The sequence below is a fragment of the Emydura macquarii genome, unplaced genomic scaffold (genome assembly GCF_026122565.2).
Source record: "Emydura macquarii macquarii isolate MOO-44397 ecotype Brisbane River unplaced genomic scaffold, CSIRO-AGI_Emac_v2 contig_480, whole genome shotgun sequence".
NCBI classification, from domain to species: domain Eukaryota; kingdom Metazoa; phylum Chordata; order Testudines; family Chelidae; genus Emydura; species Emydura macquarii.
In genome coordinates this window covers 12,769,437-12,795,032 of record NW_027130617.1, presented here as the reverse complement: position 1 = coordinate 12,795,032, position 25,596 = coordinate 12,769,437, and the positions used below count along the sequence as shown (strand labels likewise).

At 39.1% G+C, this 25,596-nt stretch overlaps 1 protein-coding gene across 1 annotated transcript; it reads left to right on the top strand.

The window, feature by feature from the left end:
* The first annotated feature begins 61 nt into the window (after positions 1-61).
* On the top strand, positions 62-25,171 carry LOC137146773 (calcium-activated chloride channel regulator 1-like). The gene is given in 15 exon segments (XM_067538258.1): positions 62-164; positions 2,443-2,583; positions 3,039-3,189; positions 4,769-4,886; positions 6,411-6,588; positions 8,989-9,216; positions 10,684-10,908; positions 11,928-12,105; positions 13,579-13,685; positions 17,158-17,388; positions 17,950-18,220; positions 19,373-19,387; positions 19,390-19,536; positions 21,400-21,636; positions 23,284-25,171. Coding segments are annotated over 15 exon segments (2,739 nt in total). The 5' UTR covers positions 62-71; the 3' UTR covers positions 23,703-25,171.
* Positions 25,172-25,596: the final 425 nt, after the last annotated feature.

Here is a 25,596-nt window from a genome sequence, read left to right as displayed (position 1 = left end):
TGGGGAAAGAGAGAATGAGGATGTTTAAGAGTTTGGTTCTTTTATTTCTAGTACCTGTGGTGAGAGGTTCTATGGTCCAGCTGAAAAATGGTGGCTATGAGGATATTGTTATTGCCATTAACCCTGGTTTACCAGAAGATAACAATATCATTACAAACATACAGGTAAGAACATTTTTGTTTGTATATATGTCATTCTGTGACATTCAGACTTCTTGGTTATCTCTACCTCGAGAGTAGCGGTAATCTTAAAAGACCATCTCCCATTAATGTCAATGGCAGGGTTTTTTTTCTTTTGATTTTCATGGGAGCTAGATCAATTCCATGATTACTAATTTTGTTCCTATCTTGAATTTTTCTAGTTGAGTGCTGCTGTTAATGAAATGAGTGTACTAATCTCTTGATATTTAACGGGAATATTACTGCTCAGGGTCAGGCTGATTTTCCTTCTCCATTACTTCTTTCCAAAACATGTATACCTTAGACTAGAGAATCTCCATAACATGTGTATTTAATTACCAGTTACTGCACCTCCATTATAACGTTTGCCATTTGCTTTTATCCCTCCTTTCCCCACTATCTTTGCACTATTCACTGTGCTGTTTAAACAGTTGGTATATATTGATATTTTGATTTTTAGGTATTCCTGAATTTTAGGTATTCCTGAAGTGTAGATCTGTCATGCTGGCTGGATTGGGGGGCGGTGGGGGCATTTATTATATTTTTAACATCAATACATCAGAATCATAGTAATTTATGTGAGATATGCCATGTCAGGTACCGTTAGAAAGGCTGTAATGTGCTAAGTAAGATGATAATGTTTATGTTCCTGTGTTATATGTGTAATGGAAGTTATGGATATGTTTGTATCTATATTTCATATTGTACTGTGTTTCTGGGCAACACCCCATACAGGATGGCTACAGCACTAGTCTGCTTAATGGCCCATTAAGGAAATTCACAGGTACAATAGGCCCAGGGGGAGAAGCTAGGGATATATCTGATGAGTCACCAGTCACTCATGTGACCCTGGACTCCATCTTATTCCTGTAAATTTCCACAAGCAGCATGGCAAAGGCCAAAAGACATAAAAGGCAGCTGCACCACATCCATTTTGTCTTCAGTCATCTTCAGCCACCTACCTACTTCTGAATCAACTCACCTACAACTGAACTGAACTTAAGCTGTGAAACAAAGCACTAAGACCCATCCAGGTACTGGATGCACACCAGAGGGACTATCCAAGCCTGCAAACTCCACAGTTCTACTAGAAACCTGATATACATGGACTTTCAAATCAATTGTGTCTGTCTCATTGCTTTAATCCTTTAACATTTCTCTTATAGTTTGTTTCTTTCTTTTTATAATAAACCTTTAGTTTTAGTTACTAAAGGATTGGCTGGCAGAGTGGTATTTTGGGTAAGATCCAAACTCATATTGATCTGGTACTGTGGCTGACCCTTTGGGGTCAGGAGAAACCTTTTTGGTAAAGAGCATAGAGTTTAAATAACTTGTCTGTTTACTGGACCTAGTGGCTGATTAGGAGCCGGAGACTGAAATGCAGTAAAGGGGGCTGTGTATGTTTTTACTCTGGCTTCTTGATAACCAGCGTGGGGAATCAGAAGCACTGTTTGTGGCTGGCTGGGAAGCCCGACTTCAGTGTCACCCACCAGTGCTGGGAGAATCTGCTCTCCTTTTACAACCTGCCCTGACCTTGGCATTTTCAGGTGGCTACCCTAGTCACGGACGAGTCACAAGATCTTTGCTCCATGTTCACCTGATTTGTTCAATGAGCATTCAGTTGCTATGAAGAGAACAATAAACTGAGGAAGGCATAGCCATTAACTAGTGCCCACCCCCCTAAAAAAACTGTTCAGGAAAGGTGGGGAAGGAGAGCAATGGGAAGGGGAACAGGAAAAGAGTGACAAAGTCGTGCCCAGTGTAGAGGCAACAAGAAGGGAGACCCTACTAGAAGTGGAGCAGAGAAAGGAGGAGAAGAGAACCACAGGCTATTTTATTTTATTCAACAAGCACAATAGTACACTTCACATATGAAAATAAAAGATTGGTCCAGGATTGAATCATCCTTCACCTCAGGCCCATGTACATTTTTTGAGGAAATTCCATGTTTGGAAGGATCTCAGTCAGGCTTTATTTTAAGGGATAGATTGTGTTTATCTTATGTCCTGAGTATGGGGCAGTGTATAATTTTAGTGTCGTAGGAGCAATCCAGAGACACACAGAGTTACAATTTGGTCCCTCCTTGCTCCATGAGGCAAATAATCTCAGCCAGCACTTCCCTCTGCAAAGGTTGGTTTCTTTCTCTGCTTTCACATGTTTAGTGTTACTTTATGTACCCTTGTTTCCTGGCAAGGCTAAATTACTCATTGCCTCTACAGTTCAATTTTTAATTCATAAATCTTTTCTTTTATTTCCCTAACAGGCCATGGTTAAAGAGGCTTCTCTTTACTTGTTCAATGCTACAAAACAGAGATTTTTTTTCAAGGCTGTAAAAATTATAATTCCTCTGAATTGGTCACCAAAACCTGAGTATTTTAGTTTAAAAACAGAGTCATATGATAAGGTAAGACTTAGAGCGCTCTTCAAAATCAAAAGTATTTGTTTTGTTCATAAGTGTACGACGCAGAGTTTGTCTACAGATGGAATAATGCACACTATGGGGCTATGATTACTCAAACACATTAACATGTTGCTCATTAATTGGTCCTTGCAAACTCTGCTGGTGTGTACTAAATGTTCCTAGTGCACTTTAATGTACTGCTGCACTTTAGAAATCACACCTCTGCCCATCATCCCACCTGTAGACAAGACCTACGTTTTTCCAGTGATGTCAGAATATAAATTGCTCTTTTTAGAATTTGTATTGCAATCTGGTGCCCCGTCCTGCAGTCCTTACCCAGGGGAACCATCAATGGGAGTGTTCCTGAGTAAAAGCTAAAGGATGAGCCCATTCAGCAGAATCATCTGTCACCAGTTATTTTCCTGCTGCTCTTTAAACAAGGGATCTTTTATTTTTAGGCAGATGTTATTGTGGCTAATCCTTTCTTGAAGTACGGAGATGATCCCTACACCCTGCAATATGGAAGATGTGGGGAAAAGGGACGATACATTCATTTCACTCCTGACTTCCTGTTAAATGACAAATTGCATAATATCTATGGATCACGAGGTAGCATCATCTATTTGATTTTAATTTTCTGCTTTTGTTATTATAAATATACAATGGCCAAGATTTTCAAAAGTGACTAGTGATTTGGGGTACCTCAGTTTCTGGTTGCCCAACCTGTGGCACTTTAAAAGAGCCTGGTTTTTCAGAAAGGGTTGAACATCACATCCCCTTAAGGTGTTTTAAGATGGAGACTCAAAAATTGGGGCACTTAAAATTACCAGTCTCTTTTGGAAATGCTGGTTAACATTTTTACAGTAAATGGTGTTGTTTTCCTCTCAAGTCATTGCTTTGACTTGGAAATACTCTATATCCTAACATTACAGTGCAATACACTAGTTTGAGTGGCAGTGGGCGTAACCTGGTGAAACCAGTTCCAGTGGATTCTAGACTAGAACAAACTCTCATGAGCTGATCTAATTCTGAGAACTTGAAGGCTTTTATTGGAACTTCTGAAAGTCACATTTGCCCAAGTACCCTTCTTGTAAGCATATATTCGCAAGGGGTTAACAGTATTCCCATTTGATTTCATCAGCACATTTTTCAACTCCATGGGCTTTGCCCATGCGAGATTATTAATAAGCAAATAAAAAATCTCCAAGAGATCCCACAGTTTTGTGCACTGTAACCTGCTGTCTTTAATAATGACTTTCCTCCTATGCTCATTTAACCAATATACTGTCCAATTTATTAATCTCTGTTCCATACCCAAGTTAGAATCAATCACTTATGTGTTTCTTTTTAAATAGAGCTAGGTCAAAACCAGACCCTCAAATCTGAACCCTGGTAAATAGGCCAGGTTATTTGGATTCAAATACAAGATGAACCTGCATTAGATTGGATCAAAAACTTAGAGGTTTGTTGGCCTAAAATGATAGAAATCTCACAAGAACAGTCTCTCTCATCAGATTTCTGGCATTTTGAGACAAACATCTCCTTAGAACAGTTCATTGGACTCCAGTAAAGTCAAATACAAACCCAAATTCTAGCTTGGTGAAGCACTGAACTGAAACATTGAATTCTGTTTTGAATTTAATCTGATCTGAGCTCTGTTTCCTTGGCCCATCTCTAGTTGAAAGCTTTAGTTAGGTAAGAGATTGTCTTGGTGTGATATTTTGGCTTTCTGCAAAAGAATTTTGGTTGTCTTCATCTACCCTCAACTATCTAAGTAAGCCTTAGTTTAACTTCCGCTCAAGGTAAAACTAATTTCTCTATGGTTTTCTAATGTACATCTTTTTCTTTGTGTTATATATAAGAACCAAGAATTATTATTTTAAAAGACATGGGTAACATGAGGCACCTTGTTTGATACCAGGAATAGTCAGAAGCTACTGTATGCAATAGAGCTGTCAGATCTTTATCCAGGTCTGTTAATATTTTGGGAGGGTTAATCTGAGCACAGCGATCCATTTGGGTTTAAGGCCTGAATCCTGCAATGAGTCCTGTGTTGGCACACTGGTCCATCCAAGCAGAGCTCACTGCAGGACTGGGGCCTAAATTTGTTTTAAATGACTGAATTAAATATAAAGTAAATTTGAAAGTGTTGTATTTAGTATTCATATATGCTTCTGCTCTTCCGCAGCCAAAGTTTTTGTCCATGAATGGGCCCATCTTCGTTGGGGGGTATTTGATGAATACAATAATGATGCACCTTTCCATGTGTCTATAAACTCTGGAGAAGCAAGTGTTGAAGCAACAAGGTACCGTTATTTTATATTTTATATTTAGGTGATGAGATTGTAAATAGTCCAATGTCATTTGCCACATACTGGTTTTCTGTGTTCAGTCTGTACTTTGAGCTCTGTGTAAAGAGTCCTGATGAGGAGTTGTTCATAGGATTAAAAAGGAAGCTTATACAACAATGTTTATCTAACAATAATGCTGTACACAGATCAATCTCGTTGCATTGCAGTCATTATCATTTTATAATTCATTTTATAATGCACATTTTTAACACTAAATGAGCTTTTAATTTAAGTGCAATTGCAGAACTGAGTTACTGTTCACTACATGTGGATTTACCATGGCTTTGTCAAATAGCAGCTAGCTATGTTTACAAATGTTTACCAAGTTACTCTCGGGAATTATTTTTGAAGTTGTGAAACATTCTTTAGTAGTTAATGCTTAGGGTTTTTTAAATATTAAAAAAGGGATATTGTCAAGGTTTACATCCCATTATTGACCCACTTTCAAGCTGTTGTTATGATAATTTCCCCCAGATTCTGGGTATTAACTTTTTTTTTTAAGTGCACAACTCTGTCAACGAGAAACAAAAATAGCGTGAGACTAGATATCTCAGTGAGTTGGAAATGGGATACAGAACTTTTCAACTCTCAGGCACTGGTCTCAACTGGAACCAGTTTGATAGTGCCTAAAACTCATTACCATATGCTAGTCCCTTGTTGGCCATTGTGAAATGAATTGGTGTTTTCAATCCAATTCCTAATAGACAAGTATCAACATTATAAAAATCCTCTACTACAAATGGCATCCTAATTGGCAGTCACCACCAAAGATGACTATGACAGGGCTCCCTTTTCTGACCTTTGGACTCCCATAAAAGGCTGGACACTTTTCAGGTTTATAAGCACTAGTGTGTTATTTATTAGGTCCCCTCCACCAGTTCATCAGTACAGCTTTGTGCAGCAACATACAAATTTACGAGTACGTAAACTTCCCCCTTAGCGCACTCACTAGGAATGGAGAGGGAAAGTTCTTCTCATCCTGTATCTCCTGGCAGCCTCCTACTGTTAACTGCTCCCAGCTGATGGGTTGATTGCTCTCATTAGCTCATCATAAGCCATTGTGTACCCATCTCCCAGTTAAATCCACTCCTGGGGGAATAACTAGTAATTTAGTGACCAGATTATTGGGTCAGCTCCAGGTTGCTAGAGACAATGGTTGAATGGGCATGGAGAACAATGGAGTACCAGCTGACCTCTAGAGAGGGTCCTTCATTTCTGGATTGAGGCATATTGATGGAATAGTGGAGGCACTTGCACTGTTACTGTTTACACAGATGGTGTTTGACGTACAACCTATAAATCATTTCTTGAGGATGCCTCTGAAAAAAAAGACTTACCAGTATTTTATTTTTCTGACTGCTTGTAAATTAGATTGTAAACTCTTTGGGATAGAGATGGCGTCTGTCTAATGCCAGTCATATTTGATTTGATTACATGTGTCTTGTTAGCTAAGCCTCTTTCTATCTCATCTCCCTCTAGATGTTCAGCTAGTGTCACTGGTAAATACATAGTCCAAAACTGCACGAGAAACATCTGCATCACAAGACAATGCAAATACGATGCTCAGACAAAGCTGTATGAAGCTGGATGTACATTTGTACCAGATAAAACACAAAATACCCCAGCATCGATAATGTACATGCAAAGCCTCCCTTCTGTAAGTACGGTTACCTCTTTTTGACCCAAGTGGATAGCTAGTGTTTGGGGTCTTGTAGGTTGTTTCCGTTTTCTTTGCTCACAGTTCCAAGTCTCTTTCCACTCATCACTCTGCCCAAAAAACATCTCCTCTGCTTTCAGGGCAACGTTTCCAGTCCTTCCCTCCCCTTCCCATGCTGTCAGAGGGTCTAGCCCATGATAAGCAGTTTGTGGTTCAGTCCTGGTCAAGTATGTGACTGGTAAGACTGCTCAGTGCTCCGACAGCCACCGTGCGGCCACTATCACCCATTCAAAAGTTTCAAGAAAAGTCACTCGATCATCTTCAGGTCCCATCTTCATGAATCTGACCAGCACCAGGGCCAAGGTCGGGTGTGTGTCCGCCAGACCCATGGTGGAAGGCTCAGCAATTGTGAGAGGCTGCAGTCAGGTCACAGCCTGTTGCACCAGCTGTTGTTGCTGAGCAGCTAAGTCTCAGGTCAGCTGCTGTTGCTGGGTGGTCATCTGCTGTAGGAGCTGCTGTTGCTGTGGTGTCGGTGGGTGTTCTGCTCCACCATCGATTTCACTAGTTGCTCCATGCGCATAGTGCGGCAGTCTCCTCCTTATGTGTGTGTTATTTTTTTTTAATGTCCTGACCTCCCTTCCCCCAGTGCTAGATCCGTACCTGCATTCTGTACCAAGGTTGTTCTGAAAGGGTTGTCTCTGCAGTGCCCCCTTGTGGCCCCTCAGTGCATGACTCACCTAGCTGCAGATCTCCGCTGGTATGTTGCTGTGTCCTCGAGGTCCAAGGTAGCAGTGCTTTAGTCCTCCTGGAAAGGCTCACTTCAGTCCTACCTCTTCGAGAGTGTAAAGGTCCAAAGGAATCAGAAATGACAACAACAACAAATACAATTCAAAGCAGGGTTGTCCAATGAACCTTGTGTGGGACCCAACCCTTCTATTCTAGGCTTGTCTCCAAACAGTCCATGCTTCTGCTGATCCCCCAGGATCTTGTTGTCCCTTCTAGCAGGAGCTCATCTGGCCAACAAACTGGCTCAGACTCTGACCTGCAACCAGGCTTCTCCCACATCAGGAGAAGCAGAGCTCTGCTCTTCTTCCTGGGCAGCCCTGAATTTGGCTAAGTCTCCTTCTTTTAGCTCCCCTCTCCATACCCAACATTTGATGTTGGTGTAGTGGGGTGGGGTAGGGTGACCAGCTAGTAAGTGTGAAAAATCAGGATGGGGTGGGGGTAATAGGCACTTATATAAGACAAAGCCTCAAATATTGGGAATGTCCCTATAAAATTGGGACATCTAGTCACCCTAGGGCAGGGGCAAGTGGGTCCACAGGCTCTCATTAACCCAGACATTGCCAGTGTGGGGCCTATCTATCCCATCCCAGGTGTACAGAAATACCTTGAAATTGTGGATAATTTTACTCTTTTTTGGGTCAGGTCAAAATAAAGTTACCCAAGCAGGAGGTATTTTCTGTTACAACAGTGACATTAGTATTTCGTGACAGACCTAAGCCTGTGAAGTGCTAAGCATATTCACCTCCCACTAAAAAATGAATGGAAATTGAGCATGCTCAGCAACCTTACTTCTGGAGCTTTGAAAATATTCTGTGGGGTAAATTCTATCCTGCCGTGAGTTACAAGTGAGCCTTTTATCCTCTTTAAAGTATTCCTGCCAGCCAGAAAGATTGGAGAGAGGGTGTTTTTGGGTTTTTTTTTGGTTTTTTGTTTTTTTTTAAACTTTTTTCCCCTTCTGCATGATTTTCCACTAGCAAAGAGTGTTGCGTCCTGGGTGAGTTAGGAGCCTTATGTATCAAAGCACTGAGACTCTGCAGTGACTACATAACTATGAACTTTGTTGATGATTTCTGCACTGCCAGAGCATCTTCACAACATTGATTAAATATGGGTATGTCTATACTGCAATCAGAGGTATGACTGAAGCTCAAGTAGGCATATCCGTGCTAGCTTTAATCTAGGTAGTGCAGATAAAGATAGCAGCGAAGACATGGTGGCATAGACACTGGTGCAAGCTAGCAAGGTGAGTTCCAGAGTTCTGGGTGAGCTTGTGCAGCCCATGCTGCCACATCTTCACTACTCTCTATAGCCACACTAGCTGCATTACAAGTAGCATGGGTATACCCACCTGAACTCCAGTCACACCTCTGATTGCAGTGTAGACATACCTGCATAAGTCCTAAGACAAATTCATTGGGAACACATTTCTTTGACTACTTCTTCCAAGGTCCAGGATATAGAAGGATTATATTCTCTGTAGCTTTTAGAGCAGGTAAATATCTCTGTATGTGTGGTTGTGGTGAGCAATGGAACAATAGTAGCCTGGGATTTGCTACTACATGTGTCCACTTGCTTTTCAGTAATCATTCTTCTCTTCCAATTGTCTTTTTTTAGGTGGTTGAATTCTGTGATCAAAGTACTCATAATGACAAGGCGACAAATATGCAGAACAAAATGTGTGACTTCAACAGCACATGGGAAGTAATTATGAAATCTTCTGACTTCAGTAACACCTCTCCAATAAATGCCACTAGGCCCCCATTTGAGACCACCTTCTCATTGCTGCAGACTAAAGACAGAGTTGTCTGTCTTGTACTTGATGTTTCTGGAAGCATGGCTGCGGTAAGAATAAATATTTATAAATTCTTCCTAGCAGAAATTCTTAGAAACAGTTATGCACAGTCATAACATGATGAGGTTTACATATTAAACAATTTTCTTTAGCCAATATTTCAGTAATCATCTTTTATTCTTTAAGAAAATATTGAGGCCACTATTTTTCCTGTTATACACATATAGGGATTGCTAAAAGGAAACTCATTAAATTGCTAAAAATGATATGTTGGACTTGGTCTCTTTTTCCTTACAAAATATAACATCTGCTGGTTTTTATAGTTTCAAATCCAGAATGTCAGAACCATTGTACTTCCCCAAAACAGAAAATATATCATAAATGCGAGTTTCGTGATATTTTTCATATGTGACTATCTCAAATTATTTTCAAAATAAATACATATATCGCTGTGTAAAGCAAAATAAAAATACTTTTCCTCATAATCATTCATCCTAATGAGTAAAGAATTTGGGTTGTCCATAAACTGATGCTCAATTAACCAGGATGAGACTCTGTTTATTAAAACTTTCACTAAATTTAGCATAATTCTCATCATGCAGAGGCCCCTGTAGGTGACATGAGCCCTTAAAGTAAAGTAAATCCAACATAGCCTCCCTTCATAAGCTGTGTGTTCATATGTATCGATATTTTATAACAGGTAGAAGTGATAGTCAGGTGAGAAACTGCAGAAATGTGACAAATTTATTTATCCTGTACCTTTTTAAGCTTTATGCCTTCTGCCCATAAATCCATCTCCCCAGGTTTATTTTTACATTCCAAACCAGTACCCAGTTTCCAAGAGCTATTTTTATATCAATCTGTAAAACCAGATGTCCTTATTCTTGATCTATTTAAGGATTTTCTGGGTTAAACTTTCTCATCTTGATTTTCAGCAATCTTTTCAAATATTTACACTTAATTTTACTTAAAGAATTTATTTTAACAAATTTTCAAAGTGCCAGGTACCTATAAAATACAGAAGCTATCTTAATGCATAGGTAGGTGGAGTACTGTTCTTTGGTGAAATATGTGACATGTTCTTTGTGTGAGAAAAACATGGAACTCAAGATGCTGCATCATTTTAGCAGAATGGAATTCAAAACAAATTATGTGACATAGAAAATTTTCTTATTTGTGAGAATGGGATCACATTATTAGAACGCTGTTTGGCTGACACTGTGATATATTTCCTGTTGGTTTCAGTATGCAGATATTCTTTCATGATAGCAGAACATCTCCACTGGTCTGGAAAGAATATGCCAGGGATGATATATGGGGTAGTTTGGGGTACTTAAATCTCAGGTATTTGTCTAATTTTCCATATTTTCCACTCAAATCTCTCATCTACTCTATGGCAGACACATTTCAATTTCAGTACAAACTCAACAACATTAGTAATTGCGGTTTTCTTGCTTTGTGCTCTCTCTTCTGAAAAGCCTTGACAGTTCTAAGTAAGTCCCTTTCTTCACCTGCAGAATAACCGCATTAATCGTCTCTACCAAGCTGCGGAGATATTTCTGCTACAGATTATTGAAATGGGTTCCTGGGTTGGAATTGTCACATTCCAGTCTACAGCACAAATTAAAATTAATCTACAACAAATAGTCAGTGAGAAGGTACGCGAGAATCTGATCAAATACCTGCCTACATCTGCTAGTGGAGGAACGAACATCTGCGTAGGAGTACTCAAAGGATTTGAGGTAATGGAGAACACTGGGGGGAATGTGTCCTGGAATGCACTGAATGACACTGAAATGGAATTAGAGATCATGGTGGATATGCAGCTGAACATGATCTTCAAGTATAATGGTATAGCTAAGAGGGCTAATGTGATCTTGGCTCTGTAAGGAGGTCGGGTGGAGAATAGTGAGGAGGAGTAGGGTGATGGTATATATATTCTTTTTATGGCATTACTGGAATACTATGACTGGTAGTAGTGTCCACACTTTAGAGAGGAGGTTGGGGAAACTGGGAGGGGTTCAGCAAAGAATGATAAGAATGATTCAAGGTTTGGAAAATGTGCTTTATAACAAGAGACTTAAGATGGTCAATCTATTTAGTTCAATAGGAGCAGGTTCAGGGCCTAAGAAATTAACAAGGCCCTGCTATGTTTATGCTAGTAAAAAATAGAAGATTGCATTGAGACAATCTTAGAAGAATGCTTTGCAGAGAATCTCAGGCACCATGCAGAAGATCAAAATCCTAAACTTCTCATGTAAGAAATTCCAAATGTTGTTTATTTTAACCTTAAGCGTGGTTTTATTCTGAAAAGTGGCTATGTAAAAACGACATCTTCATATGCCATGATTTCTCAAGTCACTTTTTAGAACACAACTGAATTAAAGGTAATTTTCCATAGCTTCATGGGGCATGGTCAGGCTTCCAGATGCCCTGTGCATATCTTGTCATTGGCGGCAGGACCTGGAACAGAGACGGGGCACATATTACAACGTCTTGGAATAAGTAGAAGGACTATGCTACTCTTAGACACTTCTCCCCTGAACCATCCTGCCCTATACAGGGTAATTCAGATACTTTCAATTCAGCTGTTGCCACATGACAGCCTCCTCTGCCAGCATAATTCATACTTGTACAGAAAGGATTTTGCCTTATACTTGCATTTATAATTTCCCTTGACGTAGACACTGCCTGTGCCAGAACAGCTAACATTTACAATGAAGTCATATTACTAATACCTGAAATTCTCTTTTCAATTCAGGTGATTAAACAAAAAGACACTAATCTTGCTGGTTCTGAAATTGTATTGCTGACAGATGGAGAGGATAGTGGTATGAGCATTTGCCTTAAGGATGTGGAAAACAGTGGATCGATCATTCACACCATTGCCTTGGGGCCAAGTGCTGCTTCAGAACTAGAACAATTTTCAATCTTGACAGGTAAGTAGCTTTCTAAACTAACCTTGCTTTTGAGATGCATACTTTAAGCATGAAATGTATAAATAGAGTGATTTATAGCTTGCAATAGGAAAAGAAACTAAACTCAGTCACCTAATTAAAGTCAGAAGTGACAGAATTTCTATTTTCATCTGAATAAACACAACGATATTGGGAGCATAGTTTATCTTTACTTGTCCTTGCTTAAAAATAATGGTAATCTGATACCACCCTGCTAAATAGCGAGGTTTGATAATTCTCTAACCAAAAAGATAAACTCGGGATTGTAATGATTAACATCTTACACCTGATGTTTACATGGCAATTATATGTAAACCTACTAACGTCCTAAAGTGTTAAATAATTATTACCTCCTAAATAGTCACAGCTAGAGAGCTCTAGCTGAGGAATCTGCTACCTGTGGCACTACACTTGCAACTAGGAGACTCAGTCACCTCTTCTAGAGTTGGAGCTGCACTGTTACTTTGAACTTAAGCCATTTTAGGGAAATTTAGATGGCTGCTGGCTGATGCTGCAGTGCAGGGCAACTATCAATGGAAATGCCATGTGTAGATTTACAGTGTAGCTTTACTTCAAATAATGACTTATGTATAAATTGCACCTTCTTTGTCAACAGATATGCTCCTTTGTGTACTCAGAGTCCCATCTGTTTGTTTTAGTGACTTAAATAAGATCGTACTGCTTTTTACGCCTGTTAGCACTATACAGCCAGCATGCCTATGGGAGAACAACCTGAATTCTGTTCTGCTTTGTGTACTATAACAGAATTGTTCATTAAGTTCTGATCACAGAATCTTTACTGTTAGTGATGTGTGAGCCAGAATGAACCCAGTTGGTCTTTCAGAGCCCATTCTCAGCTGGGGCAGGACTCACTGTTTGAGACAAAAGACCTGATTTCCTAAGACACTGAGCACCAGAAGTTCCCATTGGAGTTATGGGTGCTCAGCACCTATGAAAAAGAGGCCCAAACTTTATATTTGTAAACTAAGCAGATTTGATCTGAGTCATTGACAAGCAATAATCTTGGAATCCCACCATGTCATTTTTACAGAGGTGTTTTTCAGAGTGAAACTGAACTTTAAAGACAGTGCATGGTTCAGAGTCCAGACTTACCAAGAACTGCCTGGAAGTGGGTACTGTACTTGTTGAAGTGCTACCGGTGACAATTCTTAGTCAGACCAAGATAGGAGGAGTTAAAATGTGAACAGATGGGATGATTTCCCATGTCAGACTTGCTTTTTGCATGAACTGTCTTGGGTGTTTGTATTAATTGGTTTCTGACCACCAGTGGTTCCCCTCCCTCCCATGAACAAAGGATAACAAAGGTGCGAGATTTAATTTATCAAATTAACACTGTGCTTTACCCTAATAGCCAAACTAGCATAAGGCACACAACAAAAAGATACTGTTTTACAGTAAATGACTATTCTGATTATTTTAACAATCACATTTCAGGAGGCTTACGGTTTTATGCCACTGATACAGTTGATTCCAATGGCCTAATTGATGCATTCAGTGGAATTTCATCAGGAAGTGGAAGTATTTCTGAACAGTCTATTCAGGTTTGAGTTACGAATTTTTTTAAACATTAATATTCAGTTAGGATTGATAAAGAGTAATTTTAATAGTAATCTTGATTACTGCACTGCTGGTGGCTGGTTTTTAAATATATATTGGTATATGGAAATGGTGGTGGGAATTTTTTTTGCAGTCTGTTACATTAGCGATTAAATGAAACAGTCAGACAAACAAAGGAAATGAGAATTTTTCACAATTAGATAATGCAAAGACACGTATATAGAAAGTGGTAGGCAGAAATAACACAGTGTGTTCAGCCATTCCTGTATGGAGTGCTGTAAACAAGAGATCTTGTCTTCCAGAGCATCTTACTATACTAACATTATCAATAGTGAGGAAAATATCTCGACTGCTTCTCTTCTAAAGAATAGGATTCCCAGATTTCCTGACACGTCTCATGATCTACCTCAACTCAGCGACAATTTCTTCAAAATAATTGAGGCTAGCAGTACTGAGTTTTCCCCTCCTCCTATTTCTACAACAACTATTGGGTTGTGCTATATATAACTTCACAATTCATCCCTCATTTTGTGAATACTCTGCTGTGGATCCAGTTTTGTACTTTATCTGAATCATGCATAGCAACTAACATAGCTTTGTCCATGGACTACTTAGCTTCTCCGCAATTCTATACTGGTCTTGATAAAAACATAAGAATGGCCATATGGGTCCGACCAATGATTCACGTAGCCCAGGTTCCTGTTTTCGGACAGTGGCCAGTGCCAAATGCTTCAGGGGGAAGGAATAGAGCAGGGCACTTTATCAACTGATCCATCTCCTGTCATCCAGGTACAGCTTCTGGCAATCAGAAGCTTGGCTAATCTTGGCTAATAACCAATATCCTCTGTGAATTTATTTAATTCTTTCTAGAACCCTGTTATACTTTTGGACTTCACAACATCACTCCGCAACAAGTTCCATAGATTGACTGTATGATATGTGAAGAAGTACTTCCTTACATTTGTATTAAACCTGCTGACTATTACTTTCATCAGGTGATCTCTGGTTTTTGTCTTAAGTGAAGGGGTAACTAACACTTCCTTATTACCTTTCTCCACACCATTCATGATTTTATAGACCTCTATAATATCCTTCCTTAGTCATTTCTTTTCTAAACTGAATAGTCCCAGTATTTTTTTTCCTTCCCATATGAAAGCTGTCCCCTACCTTCAATCATTTTTGTTGCCCTTCTTTGTACTTTTTCCAATTCCAAGCTCTCTCTTTGGAGCTGGGGCAACAAGAACAGCAGGTAGTATTCAAGTTGTGGTCATACCATGGATTTATATAGCTGCATTATGATATTTACTGTCTTCTTATCTATCCCTTTCCTAATAGTTTCCAACATTCTGTTAGCTTTTTTGACTGCTACTGCATATTAAGCAGATGTTTTCAGAGAACTATCCACAGTCACTCCAAGATCTCTTTCTTGAGCAGTAACAGCTAATTCAGATCCCATCATTTTGTATATATAATTGGGATTATGTTTTCCAATATGCATTACTTTACATTTATCAATATCATCTGCCATTTTGTTGCCCAGTTACCCAGTTTTGTGAGATCCCCTTATAACTCTTGACAGTCAGCTTTGGACTTAACTGTCTGGAGTAATTTTATATCATCTGCAAACTTTGCCACCTCAATGTTTACCCCTTTTTCTAGATCATTAATGAAGATGTTGAACAGCACTGGTCCCAACAAATATCCCTGGGGGACCCTGCTATTCACCTCTCTCCATTCTGAAAACTGTATTTTAACCAGTTACTGATCCCTGAAAGGACCTTCCTTCTTATCCTATGACTCCTTGCATTGCTTAAGAGCCTTTGGTGAGGAACCTTGTTTAAGGCTTTCTGAAAGTTCTAGTACACTATAGGCATTGGATCATCCTTGTCCATATTTGTTGACCCCCTCAAAGAATTCTAATAGATCAGTGAGGCATGATTTCCCTTTACAAAAGCCATGTTGACTCTTGCCCAATGTATCATGTTCATCTATGTGTCCGATAATTCTGTTCTTTACTATAATTTTAGTCAATTTTCCTGGTGCTGAAGTTAGGCTTACTGGCCTGTAATTGCTAGGATCCCATCCAGAGCTTTTTAAAAAAATCAGCATTACATTAGCTATCTGCCAGGCATATGGTACAGAGACTGGTTTAAGTGATAGGTTACATATCACAGTTAGTAGTTCTACAGTTTCATATCTGAGTTCCTTAAGAACTCTTGGGATTATACCATTTGGTCCTGGTGGCTATTTTCCTCAGTTGGATTTGACTTCCAATTTTTAAAATATGTCATTTTGTTTCTAACCACATCTGTTTGCTATGTAGTCATGGTGGCATTGATTTGGTCCTCTTGCTGCTGTTTTTATTTGGGGTATACATATGCTTTCAGGCTCTATAATGGTGATTTTAAAAAGTTTCCATGCACTTTGAAGGAATTTCACTCTTGTTACTGTTTCTTTTACTTTCCGTTTAACCTCCTCATTTTTGTTTGGTTCCCCTTTTTGAAGATAAATGCTGCTGTGGTGGGTTTCTTTGACATTTTTCTCCCTACAAAGATGTTAAATTTAATTACCTTATTGGTGCTATTGCTAAGCAGTTCAGCTATATTCACCTCTTGGACCAGATCCTGTGCACCACTTAGGACTAAATCAAGAAATGCATCTCCTCTTGTGGGTTCTTGGACTAGCTTCTCCAAAAAGCAGTCAATAATGCTAGAAATTTTATCTCCGCTCCTCTGTCACTGAGGTGTCATGTTCTCAGTCATCATGGAGATAGCTAAAATCCCCTGTTGTTATTAGGTTTTCTGTTTTTGTAGCTCCACTATCACATCTATTTGAGACAGAGAAAACGAAATGTTTCTTCATTTTCTGGGATATTAACAGCTACCATTAAAAGAGAATTTATCTCACTTTCTAAGCATTTATACCAGTGTCATCACTATAGTACCAGCTGAGCAGCTGACTCTCAAATGTCCAAAAGTGATTTAGGTAGCTAGGCAGATAGACCACGTATAGGAGTGGAAAGAGACCCCTGGTTATGATATTTTCATCTTCTTAAGCAATTTTACTCTGCAAATGGGCATTACAGAAAATGTGCTCAGGACGTCATCATTCCATTCCCCTCAACAGCTAGTCCAAGTGGCCCTCACCCTCCTTCTAGTTCCCCATGTATGGAGGCACACATGCCGGAGGCTTCTGCCTCCTTTGCACAACCCTCAGCACAGAACAGCAGAGACCTGCTCATTGTGGTGCCAACAGGCCTGTTACAGCATTAATGCTCCTTTGTCCCTTCTTCCAGCAGTGGGCCAGTAGTCCACCAGACAGTCAAGGTGCCCTCTAAATAGGTAACATATTGATTTGTTCATCCCTTTAAGAGGAAAATAAACTGCTCTGAAATTAGTGGCATTTTGAGTGTTTATCTGCTATCCAGCCATAAAATATACTTTATTTGTCCAACAGCTTGAAAGTACAGCTCTGCGCGTCGAAGCTCAGCAATGGATGAATGGTACAGTGACTGTTGATAGCACTGTGGGAAATGACACCTTCTTTGTAGTTACATGGGATGTAAGCACATCTCCACCAGACATTTTACTGAGGGACCCCAAAAGAAAAGAATATAAAACGTTAGATTTCACAGTTAGTAATGTAAATCTCCGAACAGCTCGACTGAATATAACAGGCACTGCAGAGGTAAAAACTAAACTTTCTTTTACTATCCAAACATGTTAACATTTTCGTAGACTAAAATGCACCTTCTCTTTTTAGAACTTACAAATATATATCCCTAATGAACCAATTTTGTCCTTGGTGTAACTCCATTAGCTTACTGTAGAAGTTGGGTATCTAACTGTTATTTGTGCTCCTCCTCATTTTTTATAATGCACTATACACATCCCAAGTAGACAAGACTCCCAGACAAAACACTGAATTCAGGTGAAGTTAAATCAATAACATAAGGGTTCAAATCCTTCCAAGAATGCAATAATTCTCAAACATCCACCACTAAAACCTAGAAAATTCAGATATAAGGTTAAATTTAAAAGAAATCCAACATTTGAGAGCCTGAAGAATCATGAGTAAGGTACCCAAATGACCTTAGCTGTGGTCCTGTAGCAATACCCTAACTGCCCCTTGTGCATTGGAAAATCTCCCCTTAACTAGGATAATTAACTAAGGGAAACACAAAGCTGCCCTTAGAATGATGAAGTCTTATATATTATTACTTTTATGTTCTATCTATGTGATTTGCAGGTGGGGGATTGGTATTATTGGATTCAAAATAGCCACACAGCTCCTCAAGTCATATCAATGATAGTAACATCTCGAGCAGCATCTTTGGCTGTGCCTCCAGTGACTGTGAAAGCCCACATGAATAAGGATACAAACAACTTCCCTAATCCAATGGTGATTTATGCAGAAGTTAGTCAAGGATTTTTGCCTGTTCTTGGTGCAAACGTGATAGCCACTGTTGAACCCAAGACTGGTTCTGCAGTAGATCTGAAACTTCTTGATGATGGCGCAGGTAATCTTATTATAAGTTTCCTTATATTTTGTCTAGAAATTTGTACACTCCCTATATTGTGATATGCATTTTAGAATCTGTCTCTGCATGCTACTTCCAAACTTATTGCTAATGGTTCAGACATGCCTACGCAACAAGTACAGAATAAGTGATAGCAAGGGGAGGGAGATGGTGACTCTGGTCTTCCCACTGCTTCAGGTTGGGAGTAAATTGCACTGGGTCTCAACTGGTACAGCATGTGTGCCCTGACATGCTGGCGCAGTTACACTGTGGGGTGTGTTAGGAAGGAGGAGAGAGAAACTGCGCCCAAGAAGGAGGGTGTGTTTTGGCTGTGTAGAGCTTTTTTCCTCTCCTGTGCTGTTATCCATGATGCAAATAGCCAGCACAGGAACATAAGAGGGTCCATTGCTTGGTGGGCCTGATCCAGCCATATTCACTGTTTGAACTTACACATATATTTTACATACTTGTATGCCCTCCAGAGGGGATGCAGTTAGGAGAACAGTAGAGTAAGCGTCTGTTTCTATAGTTTGTCACATGCTATATAGGCAGGATCGCTAACATTAAAAATATCTCCTTTGAAAGTATGAATTAAATATATTATTATTCTTTTCAATTATGCTGTGCCTACAGAGGTGGCGTGATTCAAATGTATAGTCCTATCATTCGCCAACTTCTACAGCATTGCTTCCATCTCAAAGTATGTTAGTCTGCTGATAGGGTAACCAGATGTCCCAATTGTGTAGGGACAGTCCAGATATCCAGGTCTTTGTCTTATATAGGCGCCTATTACACTCCACCCCCGTCCCAATTTTTTCACACTTGCTATCTGGTCACCCTATCTGCGATCACCAAGAAGGGCTCCACAGACCAGACCACTGCTGAGAACTAGTGATTTAGTGGTCAGTATTAGAAACAATAGCAAATACACGTTTTAATGCTACATTATTATCTGTAGTTAAATATCTAATGAACTCATATCATGACAATTGGACGGATCCTGTTTTCACTTAAGTCTGTATCAAAGCTCTTATGGATTTCAATAGAAGTAGGAGTAGGCCTTATGTGTTTATGAACTAAATAGCAAAAAATGTCCTTGCTTAACAAAAGGTACCTTGTTTGGATGTTAATTATTAATATTTGTATGTGTAGGTGCTGATATTACCAAAATGATGGAATCTATTCAAGGTACTTTACATCTTTCAATGGAAATGGTAGATACAACTTAAAAGTGCAAGTCCGGGGGAAAGATAAAACTGTCAGACTTGTCCGCAGGCAGAGTCGAGCCTTGTATATGCCAGGCTATATAGAAAATGGTAAGGGCTTCACAAAATTTTTTTTACCCTTTACATTTGTTACATATGTCTTTTCCATTATTGTTTATACTTTTAGAAAACAATTGCTGGAAACAGTATTTTTGCAATGTATGTGCAGTAAGTATACTACCACATCTTATTTAAAAAAATATATATGTATATAAAATAAAGTGCTCTTTGGAACACATCGGAGTTGCCAAAGATTCTGAAACTGGAAATCATATTTAAAAATGCCAACATTAGAAATTTTAAATTTGTACTTCTCACTGAGACTTCACAATGAGGCTTCAGGTAATCCGTTTCAGAATTATGGGAGTTTAAAGTCATCAATTTAATGTATCCACAGGATAATTTTTCTATTCTTCTGTTGGGTTTTCTGGACACATTTTTCAGGACAGTCTCTGGTAGGCATGTGTGTGTGCTAAAGATTGTCAGTTCTAAAAATCACAGGTATGGCTACTGCTATTGCGATCTTACTGCTTAAGTCTTCTCAGTGAATGGCGCCTCGGTTAACGATACTTTACAGTGAGTTGTTAAGTGTATAGTGAGTTAGTATTTTTCCCTCTTTCCATTATTTTTGCATTTCTATTTTGATCTAGAAGCCCCAGAGAAATTAAGTCCAAAATATGCAGTTAATTCATCATTATTCTAAAAAGTGACTTTGTAAAAATAGTATTGTCGAATTCTACACTTGCATCTCAATCACTTCAGAAGAAATTTGCTCTATTTACAAGCTAACAACTCAGCTTTTCTAACTCCCAGCCCTGCAGATTCAGGCTAGGATCTGAGAAGCAAGTTGTGTTCTTTCTGGCTTGTGCCTTGTCACCATAGTCTGCAGGCCAAATGCCATGCTCAGAACATCTATGAAATCCTATGGTTTTCAGTGGGATTGCACAAATGTAACTGGGGGCATAATTTGAAGATAATAGTTGCACAGTTCACCCTGCAAATGGAACTTGGTTAACAGCTGTTTGTTTAGGGAAAAAAATAGTAACTTATTTTTTTCCATTTAATTCAGCAAACGTGACTCTGAGTAGACAGAGTGGCAGCTCTACTGAATAAGAACCAGTCTCTCTAAGCTTGAGATATAAGTGACCCAAAAACCTCAGGAAGTTCCAACAGTTAAGATTTGTACCTCAGTATTCCCTTGGCCACACTGCACAATGTAGTATTTTCTATTCCTGATTTCTTGTTACATATCAGTCTTAATGTTATTTTACCAAACAAACTAAAACAAAAAAAACAAAACAAAAAACCCCAAATTGTGCAAAACTTTTGGAATTTCTTGACTTTTGAGTGCCTGACTTCTCAACCTTAATGTTGGATTAATGTTAGCTTATGCATTTCATATCCTCTCGCTCTCTTTCTTGCACATGTACAAACACACAAACAATTTTCTGTATTTCCAGAAACTTAGATTACACTGAATTTAAAAAGTCTACATAAAAATGTGTCCAACTTAAACCCACAAAAATAAGGAAATGCCTACAAGGTTGTAATTCTTTTGCTGCCTGCAATACCTAGGAAGAGATTAGTGGAAGATACCTTAGCACAGTCACTACCCACCGACACCTGCATAATACCTTAAATGCTTTAACCATTAATAAGCACTGTTGCTACTTGCGACTACCCTTGAAATCTGGGTTGTTTTTGGGTCTGCCTTAATTTTGTGAAGGTTGCAGTATCCTGAAGCTCACTTTGTTTTCTGCTTAACCTCACTAATTTTTGCACTAAGCTTGAATAAGCCAAAGAAAAGAAGAGAGTAAAGAGAGAGGGAATGATAGAGAAATAGAGAGTGCTATGATTTGGAGTTTTGTAATATTCACATATCCTGAGCAATTTATTTTTACTTTTTTGGGGCAGGTGAAATCAAAATGAATGCACCGAGACCTGAAGTTAGTGATGATGAAATTCAAGCAAAGTTAGGAAGTTTCAACAGAGTTGCATCAGGAGGTTCTTTTGTAGTGGAAAATGTTCCTTCAGGAGGAAATACTGATGTGTTCCCACCCTGTAAAATTATTGACCTTGACGCTCAGTTTGAAGAAGATAAAATTCACTTGTTTTGGACAGCTCCTGGGAATGACCTTGATGTGGGACAAGGTGAGTTGGAGGTTTGGTTTTAGTGAGATGGAAGTGATGCGTTATTTTCAGTTATCTTAAATTACATATGATTAGCCAGCCAAGCAGAGGTGAGGGAAAAAGTTATATCTTTCCCATTTGCAAAAATGTGATCGTCCCTGTGGCTTGACCAGCACTAGATTTTCTCTCTAAAATTTTCTACTGTAGACCAGGCCTCGGTGTAACCAATAAATTACCTGTTCAATATGATATTCACTTTAGTCCCCCTGAATTCTTCACAAAAATATTTGAGAAACATGGAATATTCCCAAACTTTAACACTTCTACAGTAGAAATGCAAATTTTGTATACCAACCAGTCTATGCTATTTAACAAAGGCAAAAGAATTAAATGAAAACCACACTCACCAGGGACCCTTATAAGGCTTACCCCTGATCTTCAATACAACTATAAATAAGTGAGGGGGCCAGTTACAACATGGACTGACCCAGGCTTTAGTCCATTTATAGGAACACAGTTAGGTCTCATCTATAATATAACTTTTAAGTAAGTTGTAACCAGGCCCCATGACTCTGTTTTATGTTATAGTGAGCACACCAACACAAGCCAGAGGGAGGTTAAGATAGACAACCAACAGTCACTCAGACGGCACCTTCAAATTAAAATCTTTACATATACCTTCATCTTTTGCCAAGCAGCTCATCAGGAGACACACCAACAACTCCATTAAATCCCCCAAAACACTGGCCTAAGTTCTGCTATGTAGTTATTTTGCACTATTCCTCAGGCTCAAAACAGCCTTATAGCTAGAGGAGCCAGCAATGGAAGAATAACCTCAGTTAGGAGGATCCTCTGATGTAGATCTGGAATAGCATGCCTATGCTATCCCATCCCCCACTCTCTGAGGCAAAGAGCTGGAAAACCCACTAGCAGAAGAGAACCAGGCAGCCTTGAAATGATAACTGTGGACAGTGGGAAGCCAGGCAAATTTGCAACAACATCCCTGACACACAAACTAGGTAGGCAAATGGAGCAGGCATTTTGCTATCTCTCAGTCTATGCTTTTAGAACCAGCTCGCATTCAGAGAGGGAATGCTGACCAGGATGCAGGGACCTATCCCTGTACTGCTGTGTTTATTAAATGTATTGTTTGATCTTATACTTGACCTAGATCCTGACCAGAGACAAGTGAAGGAACTTGTGTAAATGTGGGGAGGAGTGGTTGAAGGAGTGGGGAGGCATGGATGGGGGCAGTTTAGTGGCAGTTCTTTGCACTGCCAAGTGGGAGACATCTCGAATTCCTGGGTTTTGATTCTTACTGCTCTGCCCAGCAGAGCTAAGAGTGCTGGTACTATAATGCACTTAGTGCTGATGAAGGGAGGGAATGTCCCACATTGGTTAACAATAGATCTTTGACCCAATTAAACTGTGGAACTGACAAATTCTGACAGGAATCCTCTTTAGGCCTCTTCAGAGAAAGGATAGTAGTCACTTAAGATGGCCCGTCAATAGTGAGGGTGGGTAAAATGGTAGGGATGGTAATGGAGTATCATTGGAATTCTATTAAAGATACAAAACTGTTTTACAAATCCTGTACTATCCTTGCATTTACCAATAATATAATATGCATACTAACACACTCTTACTTGCATACTTCTTTTTTTCCAGCTGAAAGATACATAATAAAAATGAGTGAAAGTCTTCTGGACCTAAGAAACACCTTTGATAATGTTAGTTCTGTGAATGCCTCTGGTCTGATACCTCAGCCTGCCGGCACCAAAGAATCATTTCAGTTTAAACCAGAAAATTCCACAATAAAAAATGGCACCATACTCTACTTTGCAGTTCGTGCCATGGACAGTGCCTCCCTCATGTCAGAAGTGTCTAATATAGCACCAGCGGCTCTGTTTGTTCCGCCACAGGAATCCTTGCCTAATAATCCTCCTAAGGGGGATGAGGGTATTAATGTTTCAACAATAGTGTTAATAGTAACAGGGTCTGTAATAGCTGTATTAATAGTTGTAAGTACAACAGTTTGTATTTTACATAAGAGAAATAGAAGGCGAGGCCCTCAGCTCAGAATGTAATAAAACTAATTGTTAGATGAAAGTTCAGCAGGAACTTATTCTAATTTGTCCTATTTGTGATTTGCAAACTACATAAGGGAAGACTTAAATAAATTTGTAATACACTTCAAAGTTAAGAGGATTGACTTTAAAATAGATGTACATTTCTGTTCTGCTTTCAATGAGTATGCTATGTTGCAGTACATGTACATAAACTAAATACAGAACTTAAAAGCATGTACTCGGTAGAGTAAGACACATGAATGTGCTGTGTAGCGTATAAATGACAATCAAGGTGTATAATTTAATCCTAATTTTGAAAGATTTTTTCAATGTTAGGTATTCTGTGCTTTATTTTAAAAAAGTAGAAAAACTGTTTCTATGTTTCTTAGCAGTCAGGGAAGGTGAGAATTAATAAGAAATAAGATAGATCTCTAATCTGTCATTTTTATACATACCTTTCAGTTATGTTCAATGAGTGGGGAAACAAATATATACCGCTGTTGGCTCTGAACCTGTAGATGCTTAAGTACGTGTACAACTCTGCTCATGGAAGGAGAGTTATGCAGGTGATTAAATATTAACAGGATCAGGGCCGTATAATATCCACGAATGAGAATATGGAAAACACTTTCTTCCTAATATAATCATACGTGCAACATTCCAACTCTAAACTATTAATGAAAGAACAAAAGCAAAATAGTGGACGAGAAGATAATAAATTCCAAATTAGCAGGAATGCCATCTACAATAGTATGCAATAGAAGCAACTGCATGTGGCACCAAGGAGGAAGAGCTATTCAGCAGATAACTTTTCACTGGTTTTTCCCATATCCTGCAAGCCCAGCTTGCAACATCATGCTCTGTGATGTGACACTCCAGCAACAGGAAAAGGTCATCTATTCTATGGATAATGAAAACATTAGTGGTTACATTAGATGGGATGGAATTATTTGATAAGGTATATAAACCTTCATGCTTCAGGTCATCAGCTAATCACTAAAAGGGGCTAAGAAATTACTTTCCCATAGGCAAGTTATTCCTTAATTATCCATTATAGGATTTCTTCTGCTTCCGCTGAAATATCTTGTATTGGCCAGCATGGCTATGCTGACACTCAGATTTTTTACAAGTTAATTAATTGACAGTTAGCTCAAAGCAGTTACTACATTTGGACTATGTCTGGAACAAACATTTGGGGAATATCCACGCTAGCTTTTACAAACATATTAACTATAAATCACTAGTGAAGACAAGCCCTGTCCAACAGAGGTACCTAGTCTCAGATCTACCATAGGCCTGATTGGGTAGTGCAATTCCTGTTTCCCAGATGATTTCTTATGACAAAGTGAAAGTCAGAAATTGAATTCAACTCTTAGTTTCTCTTCTACATGTAAAGGCAATATAACTTCCCAGTTTTGCTTTGACTGGTGCATTTTGGTGGTTTTCTTCACTTCTTATGGGTATAGATGAATGGGTTATAAAAGGGTGATTAGAGGAATATCTGTGTCTTAAACAGAAGGGTTGGAGGTGCAATGTATTTGTGCATAAAGACCAATAAAACAGAACAGACCATCAAAATTGGGGATTGTGTTTTTCTTTTTCTTTTTCAATTAATCTCCAGCCCTGGAGAGAAATGTTCCACGAACAAGGGATTTCTCATCTGATTATCTGCCCAATCATATATATCCTAGGTGTTTCCTGATAGAAAAATTAACCTGGGAGCCTAGGAGTGTTTGACTTGGTGATCAAACTGTCATTGCTATAGGGAGATCTGTGTTTGAGGCTGGTCCTTCGTTCCTGACATGGTGAAAGTGAGGAACACTGTAAAGAGACAATGCCCTCAACCTCAGGAGGGAGCACCTCGTAGCACTCTGCAATAATCTCTCTGGCTGATTCAAGAGCAGCACTGATG